Source organism: Equus quagga, chromosome 17 (genome assembly GCF_021613505.1).
Source record: "Equus quagga isolate Etosha38 chromosome 17, UCLA_HA_Equagga_1.0, whole genome shotgun sequence".
NCBI classification, from domain to species: Eukaryota; Metazoa; Chordata; class Mammalia; order Perissodactyla; family Equidae; genus Equus; species Equus quagga.
The window spans coordinates 51,534,280-51,551,203 of NC_060283.1; the positions used below are offsets into that span (position 1 = coordinate 51,534,280).

The 16,924-nt window shown below is 57.0% G+C and overlaps 1 protein-coding gene across 25 annotated transcripts in view; it reads left to right on the forward strand.

Annotated features, from left to right (window-relative positions):
• Window positions 1-16,924, forward strand: part of TNS1 (tensin 1) — a 218,380-nt gene that overhangs the window by 171,223 nt on the left and 30,233 nt on the right. For 21 of the 25 annotated variants that reach the window (XM_046643901.1, XM_046643903.1, XM_046643902.1 and 18 more), the window contains 4 exons: window positions 1,744-3,351; window positions 9,119-9,205; window positions 14,098-14,294; window positions 15,245-15,320. In XM_046643901.1, the coding sequence (XP_046499857.1) occupies window positions 1,744-3,351; window positions 9,119-9,205; window positions 14,098-14,294; window positions 15,245-15,320 (1,968 nt within the window). The remainder of the gene's footprint in view (window positions 1-1,743; window positions 3,352-9,118; window positions 9,206-14,097; window positions 14,295-15,244; window positions 15,321-16,924) is intronic. The other 4 variants (XM_046643906.1, XM_046643912.1, XM_046643913.1 and 1 more) reach the window with 1 other exon arrangement.

Genomic DNA, 16,924 nt, shown 5'->3' on the forward strand with positions numbered 1-16,924 from the left:
AGTTCAGACCAGCCTCATCCCTGTGAGCCCCGGGCTGCGGCCACAGTGGCCCATTGTCACTTGAGGCCTGCTGCTGGCTGAGGTCCCAAACCCCAGGGGAAACAGGGGGCAGAGACATGGTTCTGGAGCATTCAGTGAACGGGCAGAGCTTCCGCCCCCAGGGGGTGTGTGGCCGATGCGCTTTGTTGAGCATCTCTGTGCTGGCTCTCCGGTGACGTCCTCTGGTTGGCCTGTGGTCTGTGTGTGTGTGTTGATCAGGATGTTCCTGTTTTGTGGTTGTCTGATCACTTGTTCTTGGCCATGGGCTTCTGTGTGAGTGTTTATTTTTAGAGGTTGCCACTTCTGGCCCGAGGGCTGATCCTCGGGAACGGTAGGAGCTTGTATTTTCTGAAATGTCTGTGGCTTTAACTTTATTTTGGGGTATTGCTGCCTATTTTGTGTTTATTCAACTTAATGTGTGTGTTTGTGTGTGCGTGATATGAGAGAGTGTAGAATAGTAAAAGTTGTATGGTCTTTGAAATTCCGCTTTAGTTCTGATTTTAAATTAATTTTGATTTTAATTTAGTTTTGTTTTAAATTTGTTCCGATTTTAAATGCCAGCTTTACCAGGTACTGTGTCTACAAAGAGATGGTTCCACCTCTCAGACCTCTGTTCGTCCGTCTGTAAAACAGGCGTGGCAGGCTGCCCACGGGATGGGAGGTCACGTATGTGTGAAGTGCCTGGCAAGCGTTTGGCACGTGGCAGGCGTTCCCTGGCATGTGGGGGGTTGTGATGGGTGTTTGTATGTTCGTATCCACACCCATACTTCTGCCGGGGCGCTTCCTTGGTGTGCCCCGTGCGTGCGTGTGTCTGGGTATCCAATTTGGGTGATTTCTGGTTGGCGTGTGTGTCTCTGGCTGTCTTTGTGTCTGGCTTTCTGTGTGTGAGTGTGTGTGTGCGACCGTTGGTGTCTGGGCTGGAATTGATGCTGTGTTGGAGGGGGTGCTCTCTCTTCTCGCCAACCAGGGGCCCACCTTGGAGTGAGCGGAGATGCGAGTGTGCGTGTGTGCATGTGCGCCTGTGTGTGTCGGGGCTGGAAGCTGGGCTGCTGACTGTACTGGGTGTGAAATCACTGAGTTCCTCTGGGCGGGGGAGATTCTCCGTTCCTGAGTCAGCCCTTTGGCCCTGAGCCACCGAGCGCTCACTTTTTCCTTTCAGAGAAAGTATTGCTCATGGGGTCCCAAGAGCTGTCTGCAGACAGAATGACACCGGGGACACCGCTCTCTCATGAAAACCTCTAGTTCTGCGTTCTCGTCCCTAAGATGCTTCCCCCGGTCCCTGAACCCCCTTCCCAGAGCCCCATGGGCCCCAGCATTCAGAGGGACAGTGCATCCCCTCCACACAGGGCCTGCTGGCTTTATTGAGCCCCATCTTGGCCCAGCACTTCCCGGTCCTTGGGGCGCTGGTGAAATGACAGAGCCAGGCTGTGGACTGGGGCGTCTTGCTCCCAGGACCCCCCCGCCCAATCTCAGGCTCCACTGCCCGGCCCTGAGCTGGGTCTTGGAGAGGGCTCTGCCCAGAAGCCTAGGAGAGGGTCCTCTCGTCCTTTCACCTTTCCCTGACCTTGGGGTGCTGAAAGGAGGTTTTAGGATCTAGGGAATGGAAGCCCTTGGCTCCCTTCCTCAGAGAGTAGAAGACGTCAAATGTCTGTGCCTCGCACTGACGTCTGTACTCTGTTGTCTGCCCTCTGCTCTCTCTTTCAGAGGTGGTGGGACACACCCAGGGGCCACTGGACGGGAGTCTATATGCCAAGGTGAAGAAGAAGGACTCGCTGCACGGCAGCACCGGGGCCGTCAACGCCACGCGGCCGGCCCTGTCGGCCACCCCCAACCACGTGGAGCACACCCTGTCCGTGAGCAGTGACTCGGGCAATTCCACAGCCTCCACCAAGACAGACAAGACCGATGAGCCTGGCCCCGGCCCCTCCGGTGCCCCTGCTGCCCTGAGTCCCGAGGAGAAGCGTGAGCTGGACCGCCTGCTCAGCGGCTTCGGCTTGGAGCGGGAGAAGCAAGGCGCCATGTACCACGCCCAGCATCTCCGGTCCCGCCCGGCAGGGCGCCCTGCTGCACCCTCTTCTGGCCGCCACGTCGTCCCAGCCCAGGTTCACGTCAACGGCGGGGCCTTGGCATCTGAGCGGGAGACAGACATCCTGGACGATGAGCTGCCCAACCAGGATGGGCACAGCGTGGGCAGCATGGGCACACTGTCCTCCCTGGACGGGGTCACCAACACCAGTGAGGGGGGCTACCCAGAGGCTATGTCCTCACTCACCAACGGCCTGGACAAGCCCTACCCTGTGGAACCTATGGTCAATGGTGGGGGCTACCCCTATGAGTCTGCCAGCCGGGCAGTGCCAGCCCATGCTGGCCACACGGCCCCCATGCGGCCCTCCTACTCCACACAGGAGGGTTTAGCTGGCTACCAGCGAGAGGGGCCCCACCCAGCCTGGTCTCAGCCAATGACCACCTCTCCCTATGGCCATGACCCCAGCGGTATGTTCCGCTCTCAGTCCTTTCCAGAAGCTGAGCCCCAGCTGCCCCCAGCTCCAGCCCGAGGGGGAAGCAGCCGGGAGGCTGTGCAGAGGGGCCTGAGTTCCTGGCAGCAGCAGCAGCAGCAGCAGCAGCAGCAGCAGCAGCAGCCGCCGCTGCAGCAGCCTCGCCCACCTCTTCGCCAGCAGGAAAGGGCCCACTTGGAGAGTCTCGGGCTCAGCAGGCCCAGCCCCCAGCCATTGGCAGAGACCCCCATGCCTGGCCTCCCGGAGTTCCCAAGGGCGGCCTCCCAGCAGGAAATTGAGCAGTCCATCGAAACCCTCGACATGCTGATGCTGGATCTGGAGCCAGCCGCGGCTGCCGCCCCCCTGCACAAGTCCCAGAGCGTCCCGGGGGCCTGGCCGGGGGCTTCCCCGCTCTCCTCGCAGCCCTTCTCCGGCTCCTCCTGCCAGTCCCATCCACTGACGCAGTCCAGATCTGGCTACATCCCCAGTGGGCATTCCTTGGGAACCCCTGAGCCAGCCCCACGGGCCTCTCTAGAGTCCGTCCCTCCTGGCAGACCCTACTCACCTTATGATTATCAGCCGTGTCCAGCTGGGCCCAACCAGAGTTTCCGTCCAAAGAGCCCAGCCTCCTCGTCTTCCTCGTCTGCCTTCCTTCCAACTGCCCAGGGTCCTCCAGGGCCTCAGCAGCCCCCGGCCTCGCTCCCTGGCCTCACCGCTCAGCCTCAGCTCCCACCGAAGGAGGTGGCTTCAGACCCATCCAGAACTCCGGAGGAGGAGCCACTGAACCTGGAGGGGCTGGTGGCCCACCGGGTAGCAGGTAAGCAGGGACCATCGGTGCAGGGTGCCTCCTTTTTTCCTCTTTGATCTTGGCTGGTTTTGGTGGGAGCAGGTGCAGGCCCAGCCATCATGCCTTGTAGGCGTTGCTTTGGCGTGGGGAAAAGACTGTCAGGAGCCATCCCTTCCTGCATTCGTTGTCTGTTAGGCTCCAAGCCAGGCATTGAGATTCAAAGATCAGTGTCTTTCAGTTCCTGCCCTCAAGGACCTGACAGTCTAATGAGGGGACAGATACACAGACAGATAATTCTAACACTGTGCAGTGTGTGAGACAACAGAGCTGGGGGCCGAAGCCGTGGAGCCTGGGGGAAAGCAAGGCTTATCACCTAAGGCAGTCAGGGAAAGCTTCCTGGAAGTGGTGACTTCCCAGCCTTCTAGGCAGAGAGGAGAGGCCGTGTGCAACTGCCTGCAGAGCTCTCTGTGCTCAGACTTCACGTCCTTGGGGAAGGCTGCAGGGAGGCACCTGTAGACTCGAATTCCCTCTTGGGCCCTCCCAGAGGCATGACAAAAAGCCTGAGAGGGTGTCCCGAAGCCCGTGGGCTCTATCTGAGTGTTCGGCCCTGGCGAGTCCTTTCCAGATATTTCTGTGTTTCAGGGGAGGCCAGGTTCCCCCTTTTGCTCAGCTGTCCTGCTAGTCCATGCTTTAGGACCAGCTCTGCACGGGAAGCAGGCCCAGGGAAACGCAGCTGCATTTCCTGTCAGAGAACAGACTGGTCTTTCTGGAGAGAGGAGAGAGTGGGGCAGCCAGAGCTGCTGACTGAGGCAAGAAATGGCAGCGTGTCCGGGGCCATGTTGGGAGGGACAGGAAGAGCTCCCCTCCCTCCCACTGGCCGCAGCCTGTGACCCTTCCTCGGGGGCAGCCGCATGGCGGGAAATCCTATGGGCTGGTTTAGTTGTGGAGGTGGGCCCGGGCAGGGGTGGACCAGAGACTGACAGGGTGGTGGGAGCTCAGGGAGGCGAGGAGGAGGCGCCCGGCAGCTGCCCCTGCCCTCCACCCCTTCTCCTGAGGGTGGTGGAAGCTGAGTCTCCCTGCCAGCTGCAGGGAAGGAGGGAGACGCCCTCCTGGGGATGGATGGTGGGCTTGAGGAAGTAGCTGGGGGCAGGCCAGCTGGCTATTGGGCCGGGCCCAGGACCTGGGTGTGGGGCGTGGGCGCCCTGCTCCCCTACTTCAGAGCAGAGCATAGTCCCCAGTTCAACTAGTGGTGACTTGAAGTTGGCCGTAATGGAAGTATTTACACCGTGGAAATGGGCGCCAGGGCTTCAGCTCCCCTGAGAGCTGGTCAGCAGCACGTCAGTGCTTTCACCTGCCAGTCTTAGCGCAGGCAGAGTAACTCTGTAAGGCTTTGTGGGGTGGTCCCGATGGGGCTCCCGTGTTCTGCTTTCTCCCGCGTCTGGGCCCCTGACATAAGAATCCCCCAGCTTCTTTGTCACCAGAGATGCTCTTCTTCCTGGTTTGGTTGAAGGGAGAGGAATGGGGCCCTCTCAGGATTTACAGAGTTGGGGTGGCAGCCTGAGGAATAGTGACATTCTAGCCTGACGATGGGCAGAATCCAGCAGGCCTTTCTCTGGGGGAGCAGGAGAAATTTCCTCCCCTTACTAGATAGAACCCTTCAGTATAGGTCTTCTGCAGCTTGCTTGAGAGGAAGCCATACTGCGTGGCCTGGGAACGATCTCCATCTGGTAGTGGATCTCTTCTCAGCCTTTTTTCTCCTACTAGCTTCTGAGATCTTGATTGTCAACTTCCATAACCTATAGCCGCTCAGTCTTTGGCTGCCAAGAAGTCATAAGAAGGGGGCAATATTGTTAGTACAATGTCTCCGTTCCCCATCCCTGCTCCCCTCTCCCCCACCAGCTGTGAGTGACTGTCAGGAGAAGGGATGAGATGTGTAGAGGAGACAGTTATATTTGGTTCCCAGAGCTATAAAGGGGCCTCCCTGGCCCATGCTGTGTCGTGAACAGCATTTCTTCCATCAGCAGGTCCTGCTTGCGCAACTTCTTAGGAGCCCTTCAGGGTGTCTGCGATGCTTGTGTCGATAAAGGTGCACGGGCAGGATCGGTGTGCAGCAGAGTCTGGGAGGCAGGGAGCACACATTTCCTGTACCTCCTCTTTCTGCTTGTTCTGCAGTCTTCTGCAAGAAGCTGGAACATAAGCTTCAACATGAGTAACCTAGGAAGCGCAGGTCTGAGAGAGAACCTATTCATGGCCATGGACTTGATCTGGCCTCTCTGGGCTTTTCTCCCTCAGGTCTGCCTTTTCCTTCTTGGCTCTCCTCCATCTCAGGACTCTGTTCCTGCTTCATTCCACCTTGATCCCACCACTCCTTATGTTTTATTTCAGCTTAGATGTCAGAGAGTTTAGGGGTAGTTTTCCTAACTTGATTAAGGCTAGGTACCAGAAACTTGTAGGAGATCATACCTTCTTGTGAAACCTTAGAAGAATTCCTGTTATAGCCAGGGACAAAATAAGAATGCCTGTTATCGCCGCCATCATTTAACGTTGTCTTGGATGTCCCAGCCAGTGCAATAAGACAAGAAAAAGAAATGGGAGTTGGTGTTGGTGAGTCCAATTCAGTTATCTTATGATCCTTATTCTGTGACCAGCCTGGTCTCAGATGTCTCTAGAGGTAGAGATTTCAATGCATGTTGGAAATAGATGTGAATCTTGTCCTTAAGGAGTCTAGAGTTTGGTGAGGAAAAAAGAGAGCAAGATCTTTAAAATGAGGTCATTTGTCATGAGTGGTATGGAAATAAGTTTCTGTGGGAGTGAGGAAGAAGGAGAGATCATCGTCAGCAGAGAATGGAGAGGCTCTGTGCTGAGGGTGGGTTTTAAACAGAGCCTTGGACGATGGGGAGGATTTTGAAAGTGGGTGGGGTCGTTGGAGAGAGAGGGTTCATAATGAAGACAGGAAGGCGTAGGACATGTTTGAAGAATGAAGCAGGTTGAGAGCCCACAGACTGTGTGAGAGAGAGTTAGGAGGGTAGCCTGGGGCCTGCCTCGGGTTGGTCTTCAATACCGGACTAAGGAGCTTGAGCCTTTCCTAGTGGCGATGTAGGAAGCAGTGTGCTGTACTCAGGAGAATCCACCGTGATCAGCACGATTGTTTAGGAAGATGTATCTGGTGGGTCTAGGCAGGAAGGGTGCAAGAAGGGAGAGACTTTGAGCTGGGAGCTTATTAGTTAGCCGAGGTGATGGGGACTGGGTCGGGGTGCTGCCCGTGGAAATGAAAAGGAGGAGATGGATGCCGAGGACGCTGTGGGAGTAGAAACGCTGCATTTACAAGTTGATGGAATGTGGTGGCTGAAGGAGAGGGTGGCATCGAAGACGATTCTGAGGCTCCATGAAAAGAAACAGGATGCTGGTTCCATGAACAAACCAGGAGTCAGGAGGAGGAGCAGGTTTGGTGTCAGGTGGAGACCTCCGCGTTGGAGATGCTGACTTTGAGGTGACGGGGCAGCCTCCAGGCAGAGATGTGTGGGAGGCAGTTGACCATCTGGAATTGGAGCTTGACAGAGTGGAAAGAGTTCTGGATTTTAGAGTCATCCTCACAAAAGTTGAAGGTTAAAACTTTGGGCGTGGATGAGGTGTACATGCCAGAGGGCACGGAGAGAAAAGAACACGGGGTGAGATGGACCGGAAGTGGATGGAGGCCATAAGGGGACTGAGAACCAATGTTCAGGGTGGTGAGAGACCCGTATGGTGGGCCATCACAGAAGGCCGGATGATAAAGGGCTCCCAGCAGGAGGGGCGGGGGTTGCAATGTCACTATGAGAGATCGTGAGGAGGAGGGTTGAGAAAAATTCATTGGGCTTGCCAATTAGGTGGCCCCAGTGATTTTCAAAGGCATATTTTCGCAGAGTGGTGGTGACAGAAGCCAGACTGTGAGGGAGGGAGGAGTGACCGGAGAGGGAGCACAGACAACATGTCAACTACTCTTTTGAGTGGTTTTGTGATAAAAGGGGAGAGGATGGTAGTTAAAGAGGTCAGCAAGCTATTGAGAACTTCTTTTTGTAAATATAGGAACCATGAGAATGTTTTTAGAGAAGAGAGAGCACGCTTGAATATGGAGGGAAGAGGGAGAAAAAATATAACAGGAAGAAAGAAATTGATAGAATAAGGTTTTCTAAGGAGGTGAGAGGGGATGGGGCTCCTGGTGGGTAATTGAGGCCCCACCAGGAGGTAAGAGGCTTTGTGAAATGAGGATAAAGATGGAGACAGATATAAGGGGATAGCAGTGTCAAGCTTCGGGAGCTTGACTCGAAAACCCAGTGTTTACATTCTATTATGGAAACAGGGGATGAGATGAAGGCCCATGTAATCATTCATTCAACATGAGCTCCCAACCTGTGCTACATGCTGGTCTAGGTTCTGGAGGTAAGCAAACGAGGTGAAAAATCCTGGCCTTCATGGTGGAGATGGAGAATGAACAAATAAGTGACTACATATATAGTGTATCAGATGGGTGATAAGTGCCTTGGAGATAAAATAACGCAGTGAAGTGCCAGTGAGGGGTTGAAGGTGGGTGAGTGGCCAGGGAAAAAGCTTCGCTGGGCGGTGAGGGAACGTGCCAGATGGAACAGCAAGTGCAAAGGCCCTGAGGTGGAGTGTAGTGGGACACGAAGTCAGAGAGGTGATGAGAATGGGGGCCAGCTTGCAGTGGGCCTGGTGATCATAGGAACTTTGGCTTTTACTCTTCGTGGTGTGAGAAGCCTTAGGAAGGATATGGGCAGAAGAGTGACGTCATCTGGCTTGTTCTAAAAGGATTAGTGTGACCAGAGTGGAACGGGGGAGACCAGTTAGGGGGCTGCTGCTATTGACCAGGCTGGTATCTGTGGAGATGGTGAGAAGTGCTCAGATTATGGACCTATTTTGGAGGTGGAGCCATCAAGATTTACAGATAGACCAGACACGGGATGTGAGAGAAAGAAAAGACAGGGTTTTTGGCCGGAGTGACTAAAGGAGGGAGGTGCTCTTCACTCTGGTGGGAAGAGCCGGCTTGGAGGGGAGATCAAAAGTGTGGTCTTGGCCACATTAGATTTGAGATGTCCACGAAACATCCATGATGATTGGATATGTGAGTCAGGAGTTCAAGGGGGCAAGGTCGGGGCTTAGAAGTGTGGGCGTTGTCTGTGCCTGGGTGTCATGGAGAGCGCGACCTTGCATGACGGCCCCGGGCGCTGAGCACAGACGGAGAAAGGCCCCAGGATGGAATCCTGCAGCCTCGCACATTCAGGGGTTGGAGACCTGAGGGGGCATCAGCAGAGGAGCTGGTGCTAGGGAGGGTGACCCTGGGGCTCAGACCGAGGCCAGGAAGAGGCAGGTGACCATCAGCGGAGAGGGCACGGGTGAGGTGTGGAGCTCCAGGATTGAAACCTCCTGGTCCCAGGCCCGCACCTTCCTCCATGCCGGGGTTAGAAAGAGAGACGAGGTGTCCGGCCAGACAGCGGGAGGCCCACCTGCCCTGAGGAGCAGAGTGGGGTGCTCCCTCCCTTCCTGTCTGACACCCTCCCTACCTCCCTCCCGAGTGTGGACAGATCCAGACTCAGAACACCGATTAATCTTGATTTTCTCTTTGTGTTTGTTTCGTTTTGTCTTGTGGAATGCCTCGTCCCTTGCGTTCTCTGTGTGTCCCTGTCCATCTGTCCCATGTGCCGTGGGCGTGGTGCCTTCCTTGCCTGGTGTCCTCCCCTCCACCCTGCCTCCCCATCCTGCTTGCCTCGCCCCTGCCGGCTCCCCTGGGCGGGGTGGGCAGCGTACAATGCTAAACTGGAGGGCATCGGGCGCAGTGGCAGCTTCTGGCACCCTCCTCCCCACCGGCTCCGATCTGCCTCCCTCTCTGGTTGGTCCCCCCTCCCCGACCCCGACCCCGCCGCCCTTATCACTCTCTGGCCCTCACCTTAGCTCTCAGTTTCTCTCTTCCCTCTCTCCTTCATGTGCGTTCCTTGCAAACATCTGCCCGCTTCCTTCCCCTCTCCTCATTTTTCCATTTCCTCCTCACTTCTCTTCTTCTTCCTCTTCTGTTCTCTTCTCTCCATCTCTTCCTTATCCTCTTCTGCCCCACACCTTTTCTCACTGCCCCACTCTCTCTCCCTGCCCCCCCTCCCTCCTCCCTCTCTGCACACCCTCTCTCCTTCCGTTCTGCATGAGCGAGTGCTCCCACTTCCGCATGGACACGGGCCTGATGCTTCCGGCTTTGGCCTTACCTGCTGGGAACAGGGTCTTAGGTGTGTGGACACGCAGACCTTTGCCATGAGGGTTCTCAGTGAGGGTGGGACAGCCCAGCTCTCCGGCCACCCTGGCCAGACCCCCCAGGCTGCCGGGCCAGGGCCTCAGCAGGAGCCAGGCTGTGCTTTGCGTGGGCCACCAGGCACAAGACAGAGGGCTTCCCCAGCAGTTGCTGCTCCCCTTCTTGAGTCCGGCCCTCTCTGGGGACAGAGCACCCCCCTGACCTCATTCTGAGTCTCTGAACCTAGGACCCATGGCCACGAGTCAGAAGCCCTGGGGGTGGTCCTGGCTCTGCTGTGACCACCTCTGTGACCTTGGGCAACTCTCTTAATTACTCAGAGCTCAAAGTCCCAATGTGAACAATGGAGGGGTCATAGTCCTGCATGGTGGCTTCATGTCCCCTACATGGTGGCCCCTTCATCAAGGGTCACGTTGCTCCATTTGGGATGAGGTAGTCACTGACGTCCGCCCTGGTCTCTTGGACCTACAGGCCTATAGGCTTTTTGCTCTGGGGAGGGAGTCACCTCATCCTCTCCCTGCTCCTTGGAGCCTGGAGGCCCGGTTCTGAGACCATGTGCTCAGACTGGCCCCAGCTGTGGCCTTGAGCAGTTCCCGGAAAGCCTTGGGTGTGGTGGGAGCTTTGACTCCCAATGGCAACATCTGGTGCCGTCATGGCCCGTCCTGCTCCCAGTCCATGGATAACGGGGAGATGCTCGAGCAGAATGCCCCTGTCTGCCTCCTCCCCTCTCCTCCACCCTCTCCTCGGCCCAGTGGTGGGGAGCGCAGTGTTCAGCTGGCCCTTGGGGGTTTGGGGACAGTTCTGGGGAGGTGGGCCCGTCCTGCGGGGAGCTGGCATGGCTTGCCCTGGGGCTGCTAGTGTGATCGCCGTGTGGCTTTCTGGTGCCCTGGCCCAGCAGGTGGCCTCCTGGATCCCCTCGCTTCCGGAGCCCCAGGCGTGCAGTCGGACACCCAGCCCCGCCACCTGGAGCTGAGGAGTCCAGTCTCAGCTGGAAATTGGAAGGCTGGAAAGAAGAGCTGGGTCTGTGGGGTGGAAGCGGCTGGTCCGGGGGGTGTGGGGGAGGCACATGGTGAGGTCTGACCCCAGGGCATTCGTTCATGAGACCCAGGGGTGGTGGGCGGCTGTGTCTGCCAAAATGCGGGTATTGGCGTGCGCTAGGCTACAGCCCCAGAATTGTGTGTGTGTGTGTGTGTGTGTGTGTGTGTGTGTGTGTTAGATGAAGGGGAGCCTCAGAACCAGCTGCTCCCCAAGCACAGCACCATCCTGGGGGGCGGAGTGAGGACCTCAGGAAAGGGCCGCTGTGGCACCCTGCTCCTTGGGTCTGGAGGCACGGGCTGAGGTGACCGTGTTCCCTGGGGGCCGCGAGGATGGCCGATGCCCACAGTGTGTGAGGAGCCCTCAGGGGATGAGAAAGGGCTTCTGAGCGCAGCGTCTTGTTATCCTCACGGCCGCTTTCCTGCCATAAGGGCCTCCGGCTCCTCACTCTCCTGGGGCTGGCAGGCTGGCCGGCCGGCTTCGCAGGGAGGACCTTCCAGAACCCCAGGCCACCTCTGCTTCCTCCTTCCTTCGTGAGCCTCCGCCAGCCCCGTGGCCTCCTGCTGGGTGGGGGCTGACTGTAGAGGTTCTGAGGGCGGCTCTGACTTACTGCCATTCCTGTTGGGGGGGGGGGTGTGCACACATGTGTATGTGCGTCCATGTGTGTGCCTGTGCATGCAGGCAGCAGAGCGCGTAGAAACAGAAGCCCTGAGAGACAGAGAAAACTGGGCTGAGAGCTGAGAGCGGCTGGGGTCGAGGGTGGTGGAGGGGAGGGGGGCATGTTGGGGAGCAGGCCTATTTTTATTCTCGGTCAGCCTCTGGGACATGAGGGAGGGGTGTTCTCTCTCTGACACTGGCTGTCAGCTTGTGTCCAGAAGTCCCAGCTTGGCTGCGGAACAGTGGGGCTCTCTTCTCTCCCCGCTGCCGTCCCCCATCTCCCCGCCCGTAGAGAAAGACAAGAGAGACGGAACATGGCTCTCCAGGCGCTCCGGGGCGGATCTGGGCCTGCCAAGGGGGACAACAGTGAGACACTGTGTTCAAAGAATGTGAGAGGCCTTGGCTGGCCACCAGTGCCATGGGGCGCTCTGCACAGGGTGGAGCTGTCCCCGTGGGAGTGGAATGTGGGGTCTCCCCCTTCTGCAGCGCCCAGCTCCATGGAGGTCATTCCTTTACCCTCCTGTGTCTGTCTGGTGACGGTAGAGAGGGGACTGGAGGAGGGGTGATCGCTCTCAGACGTCCTGCTGCCCTGGGCCAGGGTCTCGCATCCTCCACAGCTGGGAAGCCCCTCCAGCCGTCCAGCGCCCTCTCTGGGCAGCTGCCACTGTTTGCGGCACCTGAATGTGGAGGCTGTTCTGGGCACGTTGGGGAGAATGTTCTCTGTCCCCCTGGGAGATTCAGGGCCTTAAATTGAAACAAACCCACTTTTCAAGGGCAGACATCAGATCCCCAAGCAGGGAAACTGGCCACCCCTTGCAAAGGCACGGGGCTCTGCCAGAAATAGGCTGTGGGGCTGGGCGAGCCGGAACTGAGACCGGGCCTAATGCATTTCTGTTAACCTTGGGGCTGAACTTGGTTCCAAACCCCAAGAGCCTTTCCCGAATGGGCCTCCTTTGTCACAATTATTATTAGAAAATCAATGGCTAAGTCTGTTTCTCTCTAATGTTTTTGCCAGGAGTGAAACAAGCAGCAGCTCTGGACCAGGCTGCTCAGGAGGCCTGAGGGGACGGGGGTCGGTGGTGGTGGGAGAAGGTGGCAGAGGGCAGGGGTGGCGGGTGTGGTGGGAGGTGCAGGTGCTCCCTTCTCTGAGGACTGAGAGCCTGGCTTGCTGTAGGGCTGCTGCCCAGCCCTTCCAAGGCCCAGCCCTGTCTGCCCTCCGGGGTGCTGCTCATGCAGCCCCTGGTTAGGGTGATGCGATCCCCACATTTCTGTTTGGAAAAACCCTTCAGGGCGAAGGACTTATTTGCTTTAAGTAAAGCAGTTGGAGTCCAGTTTACTGTCCTCGTTCGGGCTCTTCTCTCTAGGTTGAGGTGGCAGGTAGGCCTCTGAGTAAGTGGGGACTCAGAACACGCCCCAGACCTGCTGCAGTTGTAATTGCCGGCTAGTCGTGCTGCTCTCCAGAGGGGCCCTAGTTATGGGCTAGTGTGAACGCGTGTCCCGGAGTGACTCTGTGTGTCTGTCTCTAGACTTGGCAGCCGGCTGTTGATGATGAGTAGAACAGCTTCCCAGCATGTGCTGGGCATGGCAGCCTTAGTGGCTGTGTCAGGTGGGAGCTGGCGGCCACCTAGGGGCGTGCAGACCACCCTGGAAATGGCAGTGGTGATTCGGTCTGAATGAGGGTGATTTCTGCTTGGCTGCCCTAGCACATTCCTGGGGGCCAGCAGTGAGTGTGTGCATGTGTGTGTGTGTACGTGTGCCAGGGGACAGTGTTCCCAGATGTGCCGGCACGAGGCTGGCACAGCCAGGGTCCCCCGTGAGCTTTGGTAAGTCCCTGCACCTCCTCTCACCTAATCTGCCCTTGGGTGGTAGCGATGGCCGCCTGAGAATCTTCTCCTCCTGCAGGATAATGAGGGCCAGGAGCACGCCCTCAGGCTGGGTCTCGGCTTCTGGGATGTAGGGAGTGAGTTTTCTAGGATTCTGGAGCCAGCTCGATGAGGCCATGGGTTCTGTGCCCCAGCCCAGCTGTGGGAAGAGGGAGTGGGGAGGAAGGCGGGTGAGGTTAACAGCATCCCCAGGCCTGTGGAGTGGAAGGGAAGGACAGAAAAACAGCTGGAGCACATGACTTCAGGCTCTGGGCTGCTGCTCTGCTGGGAGCGCCCAGGTGGGGACCTGGGCCATCCTTAGGGCATGAAAAGGTGAGATTAGATGAGGGGCCGGCATCAGGCAAGTTGGTAAGAGGTTTCAGAGGTGCGCTGGAACCCCAGAGAAGGCCAGCAATATGCCAGGACCTGCCGGGGCTGGGGCTGCCTCACGAGCCTTAGCCATTCCTCTGCTTCTTCTCCGGACCACTGTTTGCAAGATGATGCATTATTCGCTCTTTCCAAAAGTTCTTCCCCATGGGCCTTGATGTTGCTTGTTGGTTGATGAGGTCGCCTTGGAGACCGTCTCTCCTCCCTCCACCTTCCCTCCTTTGCCTGGAAGCTCTGGCCCTCTGCCTCCAGGGCTTGGAAGGAGTTGACATCTGTTTCTTGTATCAGTCCTTTGTGCTCTGGGCCCCAACCCTGTGCGGAGTAGAGATTCCTGGTGGAGGCCGGCCCAACCTAAGCAGATCTCCCCACCCTGCAGAGAACCCGGGGTGTGGGCAGGGGGAGGCTGGGGGAGGGGCTGCGGGAGACAGGCCCAGCCCGGGCTTGGCTCCTGAGCTAAGATGCGCTGCCTTCTCTGGGGGAATTAGGCCTGATCGATCCTTTCTTGCACAATATGCTCATCACACTCTATGCCCCCGTTCCTCCCAGGGGTGCAGGCTCGGGAGAAGCAGCCTGCAGAGCCCCCGGCCCCTCTCCGGAGGCGGGCGGCCAGCGATGGACAGTATGAGAACCAGTCTCCAGAACCCCCATCCCCCCGTAGCCCTGGGGTCCGCTCGCCAGTCCAGTGCGTCTCCCCGGAGCTGGCTCTCACCATCGCTCTCAATCCTGGAGGGCGGCCCAAAGAGGTGAGTCCTTGGGCCACATCCTAGGGCCACAGAGGGTCGCAGAGCCCCCTGACCTCTTAGGACCCTGATGATCAGCTGGGGCACTGACCTGTCAGTGAACCCAGGAATTCCCCTCTCTGCATCCTCACCCGAGGTCTCCTCTGCTGTGTGGAATCGGAAGCCCGTTTTCCTCCCTAAATAGCTGTTAGGCACCCACTTCTTACATTAACACTGAGGTGGAAGTTCCCTTCTTGGCTCAAGGGCGCCCCTGAGTGGGGTGGTAAGGAGCCTGGTGTGATGTAGGTGACCACACTTCTAAACTCCAGTCCAGATCTTGTAACTGACAAGGGTGTTTGGAGCCCTTTCTAGATAGGGGGTGTTCTTGGCAGATCTAATTTCAATGCCAAAATGTTTGCATTCTGAGATATTTCGGTAGTTGGAGGCAGGAGCTCTTAGATGTTGGTGAGCTTAACTGTCAGCAGGAGTTTGTTAAAAATGTAGCTTCCCCAGATTCCAGCATCTTAGATCCTGCTGGGGCCCAGGAAGCTGCGTCTTAAGTGTGCACCCCGGAAGATTCTGATCCAAATACTCCATGTCCGATAAAATCCAGGCTGAGTCATTCTGGATATAAGTGGCTTTAGGACATCTTTTCTCTCCTGCCTTCTGGCAGGACCCATGACCCCTGCCCCCAGCCCCTTTGCTTTGGCCCTGTAGTGAGATATTTCCAAGGCAGGTCTGAATTCTACCCTTGCTGGACCGTGGCCTTGCAAACAGCCGCTTCCCCATTCTCTCAGCCACAAGGAGTTGTTGAAGCTGCGAATGGCCAGCTTGGACCACTGTGTTTCCTGAGGAGGGGGTGCTGGTCAGGCTGGGGAGGGACTTGTGGGCTGGTTAGCTGGGAAACCCCTCCTTCTCAAGGGCACAGCCACAGTGGATGTCCCTCTCTCCCTCCCCTTGTTCTTGTCCTGCAGCCGCATCTGCACAGCTACAAGGAGGCCTTCGAGGAGATGGAGGGAACCTCCCCGAGCAGCCCACCACCCAGTGGGGGTAAGAGCTCCCCACTAAGCCTGCCTTCCCCGGGTTCCCTCCAGCCCCTGTCTCAACCCTGGTCTGTGTAAGCACCCCAGGCTTGGGGGGCGTGAGGCAGACTTGGGCAGGGCTCAGAGTCTGCCGCTTCTCATCCTGCGTCTCATTTCACTTCACCTTCCCTCCCCCGCTTCCTCTCATCCGTTGTCCATGCTCACACATCTAAGGAGGCAACAGCCACGGTCTTAGGATCCGGACTGACCAACCGTGGGGCCCCTGGGCTCCCTTATTACGGAGTTTCCCCAGTTGCTGAGAGTTTCTGCATCTTGCGTGTAAAGCATCCCCCATCCTAAAGAGAGTCTCTGTGACTGGCCACGTGTCTCCGAGATACGCCGACCTTCTTGCTTCTGACCCTGTTTCTGTCTGTGTCCAGGCACCTCTTCCATTTCTATTTAGTTCCCACCGAGGAAAGAAAGGTCCAGAATGCTCAGACTGCCCGAGTCCCCATCTCCTCCAATTTCGGCCTCCAGGCAACAGCATGTGCTCGCTGGAGAGGCAGACCCTTAAAGGGCAGAGGTGCTTCCACTCAAAGAGAAGACCCAGATAAGCCCAGGCGTCGGGCAGCGTTCCTTTGTGGTAGAAGAGACAGGAGGAGTTGCTGGAGGAGGCCATAGGATGGACCACTCCCAGGCTGTGAAGGACTCAGGTCCTTCTCTTAGAGGCCTGGGTTGACCGAGGAGGGAGAGGCTGCTGGTGCTCCGGGGTCGGTTGGCTGGGCCGAGCCCCAGCTCTCCACGTGCCCCATGTAGAGAAGGGAGGAGGGTTGGCCAGGAGAGCTGGAGCTGGCTGTGCGTCCTCCTGGTGGCTGACTGTCCTGCGGAGGGGAGGAATGTGGCACCAGTGCCTGGCCCCTGTGCCAGCAGAACTCATGTTGGCTGCCATCTTGGGCTCGTGGAGGCTGAAGCCGTGACTGGAAGCCATGGCTCTCCCTGAACAGCGCTGTCCGGTGGAAAGAGAACACGAGCCACATTTGTGATTTTAAATTTTCTAGTAGCTGTATTGAAAACCATAACTGGGGAGAAATTAACTTTAATGATATTTTTTATTTAACCCCTTTGTCCAAAATATTATGGTTTCAATAGGTAAATCATATAAAAATAGCAATGAGATATTTACAGTCTTTTAAAAAAAGTAAAAAGAGATCCGCTAAACTAATTTTAGTAATAGATTTTACGTAACCTCAAAGGTCTAAAATACTGTCATTTCAACATGTAGTGGTGTATTGAGGTATTTTGCGTTCTTGTTTCATACCAGATCTTTGACACCCAGTGTGTCTGACGCGTACAGCACATCTTGGTTCTGATTGGCCACACAGTGGGTGCTCAGTAGGCACGTGTGGTACCATGTTGGATAGTGTGCGTCCAGGGCAGTCTGCTCCAGAGGCAGCTCTGTGGCCTTTTATGACTCCGTGGTGTCTCTCTCCCTGGTCTTAACCCTCTGCCTTCACACCTGCTCCAATTCCCTGTCGGTCCCAACAGCCAGGATCTTGGCCATCACCCTGTTTGGGATGGAAGCCCTCTGGGCGGAGCTCGAGTTGGGTTGTGCCCCGTGTTCCTGTTCCTATT